Source organism: Manacus candei, unplaced genomic scaffold, assembly GCF_025592945.1.
Source record: "Manacus candei isolate 608988 ecotype Guabito, Panama unplaced genomic scaffold, ASM2559294v1 h1tg000078l, whole genome shotgun sequence".
NCBI classification, from domain to species: domain Eukaryota; kingdom Metazoa; phylum Chordata; class Aves; order Passeriformes; family Pipridae; genus Manacus; species Manacus candei.
In genome coordinates, this window is record NW_026138126.1 from 822,091 (window position 1) to 829,835 (window position 7,745).

Sequence of the window (7,745 nt, forward strand, 5' to 3'; positions counted from 1 at the left end):
TCTCTAAGTGTCTTGTTTCTGTAAAGCAATTATTGGATTACACTGCCGTGCTCAGAGCTCCAGCCTGCTTGCCAAAGACATTTGCAAAGTGCCTTCTCTCCCACAAACCTCTTCACATTCCTACTCTGCATCCCTGGCTTCAAGGCGCAGATACTCTCTAACACTGTCCAAGATGAAAGTGCCCCGTCGAACTCCAGTGATGCCAACAGCAAATATAAAACTCCCTCCTGGGATGTTCAAATGTACAGAATCCCAGGATGAGGTTTCTGCTAACAAGGAGTCTCAGGTGGTGAGACATAGGGAGCAGCCAGCAAGGCGGACTGACAGCATCCACTCGGTATACATTGCACAAGGGTCTGCACTGGCCCACGCTCAGGAACTCGTGGATGAATATGAACCAACTGCAAAAGTCAAACGGAGGTTCTCAGATCCTTATTCTCACATTCCCTGTATGGAGAAGTGAAATACTTCAGCTCTCTGGACTTTTTTTGAAGTTGACCGCAGCTTTTGGCTTTAACCCTTTGAAGGCTGTAAACTTGTGTTTAAGTGGCTGCCAGGAAGGCAACCTGGAAATGTACAGTACTGTAAGGGTTCAGCAAGGTTGTTTAAAGCAAATGTTTTCCACTTTAAATTAAAACCTTGCAAAAAACCTAAAATTTAATGCTGAGTAAAATATGTGGGTTGAGTGTACAGGAAACAAGCCCCCCCAGTTCGGCTGCTGTGCCTTTTTCCATTTGTCTTACAATGGACTCTCATGGGACCAACAGTGAGTTTAGGTCAATGTGTCTTGCCTTAATTTTTTTTATGACAATTTTCTGTGTGGTTTACAGAACTGTTTTAACGTAATAGCCTTAACTGAGACCAAAATGTATAAAGAAGTTTATTAAAACGTTGCACTTTTAAAAAAATACACGTGTTCGTTTATCAGTGTGTGTCTAATGAGCAGTTCACTCCGAGGGAAGCCTTTAATCGATGTTGCTGCCTTTATGAAGTACTGATAAAGGATGGGGAAAGCTCTGCATGGGGGAAGCACTAACAAGGCTCTGGTGGCACCGGGGAGGGTTTTGGTGCTCTTGGAGCGAACCACAAGCCAGCGTGGTGCTGCCTCATCCTCCCCACCCCTCACCTGTGTGCGGGGACACACCTGAGGGCGAGGGGCCATCGTTCATTATCGCTTTGAAGCCGCCTCTGTGCCCCGGTCCCTCACGGGGCTGCGCCACGTGGGGGTGAGGGAAGAGCTCAGTTCAGCCACCACCACGCCCCGAGCTGCAGCCACCCCTGTGCACCTGCGCAGGGGTTGCTTTTGAGGGGTAGTTTCGGGTTGATTGGGGGTGGTTTTTTAAATAAACCGGGGCGGTAACGCCCGCCCGGCACTTCCCTTCCCGCCCCTCGCCCCGCCCCAAGATGGCGAGCGGCGCTTGAGTGAGGATCCGGTGCCGCCATGGCTGCGACGCGGCTGGAGCTGAACCTGATGCGGCTGCTGAGCCGGTGCGAGGCGCTGGCGGCGGAGCGGCGGGACCCCGAGGAGTGGCGGCTGGAGAAGGTGAGGCCGCCCGGCCCCTCCGTCCCGCGGCACCGCGGGGCGGCCCTTCTGTAACCCTCGCCGTGGTGTTAAACCCACTGCCTCTGCCCCACCGGGTGTTTCTCCTTAATGCTGTCGCTTAAAGCCTTATTTTTCTCCTCAGTATGTGGCTGCTCTCGAGGACATGCTGCGGGAGCTGAAGAAGCAGTCGAGGTGAGCGCTCTGAGTCCCTGGGTGCCCGTTGTGGTTTTGTGGTTTAGAGGGAACGGCTTCAAGTTGTGCCAGGCGAGGTTCAGGTTGGATATTGGGAAAAAATTACTCACTGAAAGAGTAGTTAAGCGTTGGAACGGGCCGCCGAGGGATGCGGTGGGGTCACCATCCCTTTCAAGTGTTCAAAAAGAGTAGACGTGGCACTTTGTAATGTGGTTTAGTGGGAATGGGGGGATTCAGTCGAAGGTTGGACTTGATGATCTTGGAGGTCTTTTCCAACCTTAATGATTTTGTGATTCAATAGTAATCTTATCTGTAAGTTGCCATAGCCCACAAACACCACAGTATATTCTTCCCTGTGGAAATGCCTGTGCTCTGAGCTCTCCTTGTCTTGGAAAAGGTGATTTGCAGGGGGTTGCAAGTGTGTTCCTATCCTGAGGCTACATTTGTTAAAGACGCTTCTTTGAAGAACCACATGTTGGTTTTTTCTGTCTTATTTTATTTGGAAAGTCACCTGAACAGTAGCAAATGCCAGTAACTTTTGGTTTTCTTTGTTATCTTTCAACTCCAATAGCAAGCCTGCCCCAGAAATGCTGAATGAATACTCTCGCAAAGTGGACTTCCTAAAGGGACTCCTAGAAGCTGAAAAATTGGTAAGATCTACTAGTTCAGCTTGAAAAGACTTCAGAGTTCTCTGCTTATTTCATCTTATTGCATAGTTCCTATGTTGGCCATTATCTTGTATCTTAAAATAATAGTTGTTAAAGTCTTACTAGGCAGCTCTTGTAAAACTGTGAATAAATGTATTGGCTCCAGGTTTTGTTAAAAGGAGGTATTGTATGAAATCTGAATCTTCTTTCCTCCTTTTCAAAAGCAAAGTACAGCTTGCCTACATCCTTCTCACTCCTTAGCTATGAGATGCAGGGGCAGGCACTATCCTTCAGCCTTGACACCTCTCTGGATAGTGCCATGTGCACCTGGAGAGCTGCGAAGTACCACTAAGCTGGATTTTAGCTCATGGGGTACAGTCAGTGCTGCTGAAGGATGAGGGTGATCACGCACCCAGGTGCCTCACACTGCAGAGTGTGATATCTGTGACTTTTCACTGCTCCTTCCCACTCACAGTCCTCATCAACAGAGAAGGCTCTGGCAAACCAGTTCCTGGCCCCTGGGCGCACCCCCACAACAGCCAGGGAGAGAACCCCAGCGACCAAAACAGTCCATCTGCAGACCAAGGCTCGCTGCACGGGCCAGATGAGGAGTGAGCTGCTTGGTACAGTAGGTTTGGTGCTGCTACTTTGCTGGTACTTTACAGATTGTCCTTACCTTCAGCTGCCTTGGGTGCCTGTGCCTGAGCTGTGTCCCAGCCTGGGTGGGGAGTCACCTTTTTTCTGGTTTGGGTGGTCTGAATCCTGGACACAGGCACTGTGCCAGGCCTGCAGGGCTGTCTCTTACCAATGACCCTTTGTAATCTGCTGTTTTGGTTTTCTTTCTGCCTCCCAGGGCCCTTTGGCTATCAATGGTGAGTTTGATGTGTTGCTTTTCTAACTTTAGTCAACCTGAGTCTTACAGGGAAAGGAGGAGGAAGGTCAGGTATTAGCGATTGCCCAAAGTGTATTTTTTAATTTAGTGGCTCACCTTTTTTCAATATAGATTTTAAAAACACACAAAACGAAAACCAGATGAAAGCAGAAGTGTTATCAGTGGTAGCAGGGACTTGCAGGAACCTCTTTTTGTAGAATTTGTACAGAAACAGACATTCTAGTTACAGAATTAGCAAGGACAATTTACCTTTATTGTTGCTCCTGTTCCCTTCTGCTTTGAGCCAATCATGTGATTTTGGGCTCTTGGAGTAGGCGGTTCCTCTGGAATACACAGCCATGTTTTTCATGTAGGGAACTGGGAGGAATTAATTTGTAGTTTCCATGGCTGCTGTTACAGTGGCTGGAGCTGGGCCAATCTAACCTGTCCTGAAAAAACACTAAGATACACAGGGCTCAAACCCTGCCCTCAGGGATGTGATTCATCTGGGGTTTTTTTTCCCTCTTTTGATGTTACATGTCCCCTTTTCCCTGCAGAGAGTAGGTAGGCATTTGACATCCATATTCATTGGGACAGATGCCAGGTAGGATTTGGACAGCTGAAAATCCCTTACAGACTTGTTTTTTCAGCCTGTGATTGCATGGGAATTTATAAGGTGCTAAAGCACAAATTAAACTGTTTTGTTTTTTTTTTTATTTTTCCCAGATTCTGAGGAGTTGAACATAAGGAAGCGGAAGTAAGTTAAAATTTCTCATTCCAATACTCAGCATTTTGGAAACTACTTTCCCAATGGTCTTTAAATCCCAGATGTACTTTGATTTGGGTGAAGAATAGAAAGATAGAAACCAAACTGTAATGACTTCAACTGATTCAACTGGCCTTGTTGTACCATAGAGTTGCAGAATCTGAGGAAACCTTGGGAGATTGACCCGCAGGGAAGTACAAATCCCTTTTTTTCCCCCTTGTGCACTTGCAGAGGCCTCCAATCAGACGAGAAGCAGTCGGTAGTGGAGCTGGATGCTGTGCTGCAGCACCACCAGGACATGCAGGAGAAGCTGGCCGAGGAAATGCTCAGCTTGGCTCGCAGCCTCAAAAACAACACCCTGGCTGCACAGAATGTGATCAAACAGGACAACCAGGTAGCACACCTTGAAACTGTAACCCCTCAACTTTCCAACCCAGGAGGTTAAAGTGCTCATAAGTGAAATTCTGTACCTATAACTCGATTCCAGGTGTTATTAGAGTGGGGAGACTGGAGGCAATACCTGTCTGCTGCTGTGTGTGGTTGAACGTTTCCTCTGTTGGAGGAAATGTCAGCCAGCACATGCAGCTCTGAGTCTGACACCGTTTGCTCTCTTTGCTCCACAGACACTGTCCCATTCCCTCAGGATGGCAGACCAGAACTTTGAGAAGCTTAAGGATGAATCTGACCGCCTGGAGCAGCACGCGAAGAAATCGGTCAACTGGCTGCTGTGGATAATGTTAATTGTAGTTTGCTTTATATTCATCAGCATGATTCTCTTCATCAGGATTTTCCCCAAATTAAAATGATGCTTTTTTATTTCATTTAAAGCTGCCAGCAGTGCAGCTGGAAAGCTCAGGTGGTGTGAGAACTGTCAGCAGTCAATGTCTTTGCCACTTGTCATGTCCTTAAAGAGGCTGTCCAAGGCCTACCTACCCTTGCATTCCTTCCTTGTGCAGGCTTGGTTTCATGGGGAAGGTTTTCCACACTTGGATACTTGGCTACTTCTTATCTGGTGACTATTGTTGCTGATGAGAGTTTACACGGAGCTGCTGACAAGGTCTTTAATGGACACATACAGTCATTTTTAATGTGGTCGTGGTAAATGTTACGACTCCTAAAAGGCCATTTAGTCAATATGAATATAAATAACAGGTGAAGTCTTACACTCTTTCTGCACAGCTTTTCTGTACTGACCTAGGACTTGCTGCCAACAGGATATTTAATTTCAGCTCTGTACATACAGAACTGTAGGGGCAGGAAGAGAATTCTGCCACTGAGGTGCTTGGCTGGCTCAGATTCAGAGTTATCAACAGGTAACCTCAGGCTCACCTTTTTCCCAGATGGATATTTGGGACTTAGGACTTCACAATCTTCTCCAGTTTAGACTTATAGGTCTGGAGTTGCTGGCTGTTGCAATGTTTGCTTCCCTTTTGTATGTGCAAATGTTCTCACTTCTCATTGTTATGTTGATGCCGTTGCAGGAAGAAAACACCTTGACCTTGCACCACAGAACTGTAAACACAGAACCCCAGGTGGCACAGACCTCACCTGTGCAAACATGTTTTCACTTTAAGATGAGGGTGTAAGGAAGGTGGTGTCTTCAAGATGGAAGTAATAATTAAAAAAATACTCAGCCTTTCCTTTTTGAGACAAATCATTCTGGTCAAGAGTGTTCCTGTCAAATGTCTTCTTAAGGGTTCACTACAGTAAAACAGATAAACTAGAATTAATATTTTTAAAACACTGGTATTGCTAGAAAAACTTAGAGCTTGCAGTACAGGAAGGTTTATGTGACAGTGTAAGAGTCTTTGTAGGCGCTTGTGGTAAGCGGAAAGCAAACCCTTCTGCAGCTGTGCCGGTGTTCACGGAGTCCCCCTCTGGGAAGGGTCAGTGTTCAGGAGTGAGGTGTGTTCCACGGAGGAGGGGAGGGCACCAGGTGACCCCGGGTGTGCTTTGGCCATTTCTGTTGCTGTTAGGAACCACCAGATGGGGTGTTCCAGGCCTGGCTGGTGATCCCAGCAGCCCCAGGCCAGGAAAAGGTAGGAAAAGAGCTGTTTGTTGGTTCTTATGAAAATCTGGCTTTGCTTTGAACGCATCCCAAAGCACCAGGCTGTGTGTTGGAGCTGTGCTCTGTCCTGTCGAAACCCAGCTGTGGTAATGAGGAAAGTTAACACTTTTTACATAAAAGTATTTCAGTTCATTTAACAGGATGTTTGGTATTTACTGCACCATTCACTTACAGAATCAAATTAATAAATATAATATGAAGTACAGCTTTTTATGTCCAGCTACTCAGAAATCTGTGTGATACGCTCCCCTTCAAGCAAATTCATTACTTACCTCGAACTTTATTATAGAGATTTATAGTTGTAACAACCAATTTATGGACATTCCTACTTTTCCCAGTTGTTTTCTTCCACTGTAACGTTTGACATTTCACTGTGCTTCGTTAGTCAATGCTGTGTCATCAAATTATTTTTCAGTTCTAATTGTTTACTACTTTTCCCTGCAGGCATTTCAGTGCCGAGCTCTTCTCTTAGAGGCTGAATGTGGTGCTGGAATGTTTTTTGTGTGTGAGATTTTTTGGGATGCAACATTAATGCTTCACAGTCTATAACATTTTCCTCTTTATCACTTGAAATAAATTATTTTTTTCTAGCTTGCAAAAGATTTGGTGCATCATTGCAGACAAGTTTAAAGCTGAATTGTCATCAGCCATGTGTTGCCTGTAATTTTTGGCACTTAGAAATTAGGAGCTCAGTTGGAAAGACCTGAAAGGGAACTATCAGCAACAGCTTGTCCCCAAGAAAACATCCACCCCTCCAAGTCATAGGAGCTGCTTTACAAAGAAGCCTGCACAGAGTGAGTTCAGAAACTATTTAACTTTTGACCGTTAATGCTTCATGGGTGTTTGTTATTTTGAAGGATGAACTGCCAGGATTGAACCCTGTAACTAATAACACCTTTTGTTATCTCCGTGGCTGTTAAGCACTGAGCCTCTGCTTCCTGGGGGTTCTCTGCCCGGATGGAAGAATGTTCCCTTCTGCCCCAATCCCAACGGATCCCTTGTCTCAGCAGCCGGTGATCCCTGCACACGGGGTCGTTGTCTTGGCTTCTCTCGAGTTCATTTAGCAATTACAGTAATTCAACACCACTTTGAAGATGGGTGCCGGTAGTATTTAGAATAAACAATGACTCAAGGCTTTGTGACATTTCCCAGATGAATGACAGCTTTTATTTTTGACCAACCTATGGGGGGTGGTGGACGCTCTGCTGCTCCAGCTCCATTCCGTGGCATGGGGCTCTGATGTGCTGCTCTCCACAGAATAATGTTATATATAGAAATCACTCTCTGTGAGAGTTGCCTAACTTTCCCAAAAGCTTGGGAAATCCAGATGGAGAGATGTTTATCAGGCACAGGGCTGGGCCCTGCTTGGCTTCTTGGCAGACTACCTACTTTGAGACAGCAAGGAAAATGAAATTAAAAATCTTTTGGAGGTTTGGGTCACATCAGGCCGGTGAATGCACTGATTCAGTCTGGCAGCAGCAGTAACTCTGGGTCAGTCTAAGCTTTTCTGGCGAACATCCTTCGTGGCAGAGACTGTGTGTTACAATGCTCAGCGTTTAAGCAGTATCCTCAGTCCCAGCCAGACTGGATGTTCTGGAAGGATTGTGTACAGGTTGATAGGCTGGAATGGCAGGAGCAGAACGCTGGATATGAAGGCT

At 46.2% G+C, this 7,745-nt stretch overlaps 2 protein-coding genes across 12 annotated transcripts in view; both read left to right on the forward strand.

The window, feature by feature from the left end:
- MYO9B (myosin IXB) overlaps positions 1 to 902 on the forward strand; it is a 42,776-nt gene extending 41,874 nt beyond the window's left edge. For 8 of the 10 annotated variants that reach the window (XM_051810803.1, XM_051810800.1, XM_051810804.1 and 5 more), the window contains one exon: positions 27 to 902. In XM_051810803.1, the coding sequence (XP_051666763.1) occupies positions 27 to 463 (437 nt within the window). In that variant the 3' untranslated portion in view covers positions 464 to 902. The remainder of the gene's footprint in view (positions 1 to 26) is intronic. The other 2 variants (XM_051810811.1, XM_051810809.1) reach the window with 1 other exon arrangement.
- Positions 903 to 1,236: 334 nt separating this feature from the next.
- On the forward strand, positions 1,237 to 7,492 carry USE1 (unconventional SNARE in the ER 1). Of its 2 annotated transcripts, XR_007908224.1 has the most exons (9): positions 1,237 to 1,543; positions 1,686 to 1,735; positions 2,307 to 2,385; positions 2,858 to 3,010; positions 3,236 to 3,254; positions 3,980 to 4,010; positions 4,251 to 4,413; positions 4,643 to 6,881; positions 7,009 to 7,491. XR_007908224.1 is itself a non-coding variant. In XM_051810819.1 (8 exons), exons 1-8 carry the CDS (start codon positions 1,442 to 1,444, stop codon positions 4,823 to 4,825), a joined length of 780 nt encoding a protein of 259 aa, XP_051666779.1. In that variant the 5' UTR covers positions 1,237 to 1,441; the 3' UTR covers positions 4,826 to 7,492. The 2 variants fall into 2 exon arrangements, 1 of the variants encoding a protein (XP_051666779.1); XM_051810819.1 differs by having other exon boundaries at positions 4,643 to 7,492.
- The last annotated feature ends 253 nt before the right edge of the window (positions 7,493 to 7,745 follow it).

Coding starts and splice junctions, on each gene's coding strand:
- USE1 (XM_051810819.1), top strand. CDS start 1,442: ATGGCTGCGACGCGGCTGGAGCTGAACCTGATGCGGCTGCTGAGCCGG. Junction 1,736..2,306: donor GAGCTGAAGAAGCAGTCGAG/GTGAGCGCTCTG, acceptor CAACTCCAATAG/CAAGCCTGCCCCAGAAATGC. Junction 4,011..4,250: donor TTGAACATAAGGAAGCGGAA/GTAAGTTAAAAT, acceptor GTGCACTTGCAG/AGGCCTCCAATCAGACGAGA.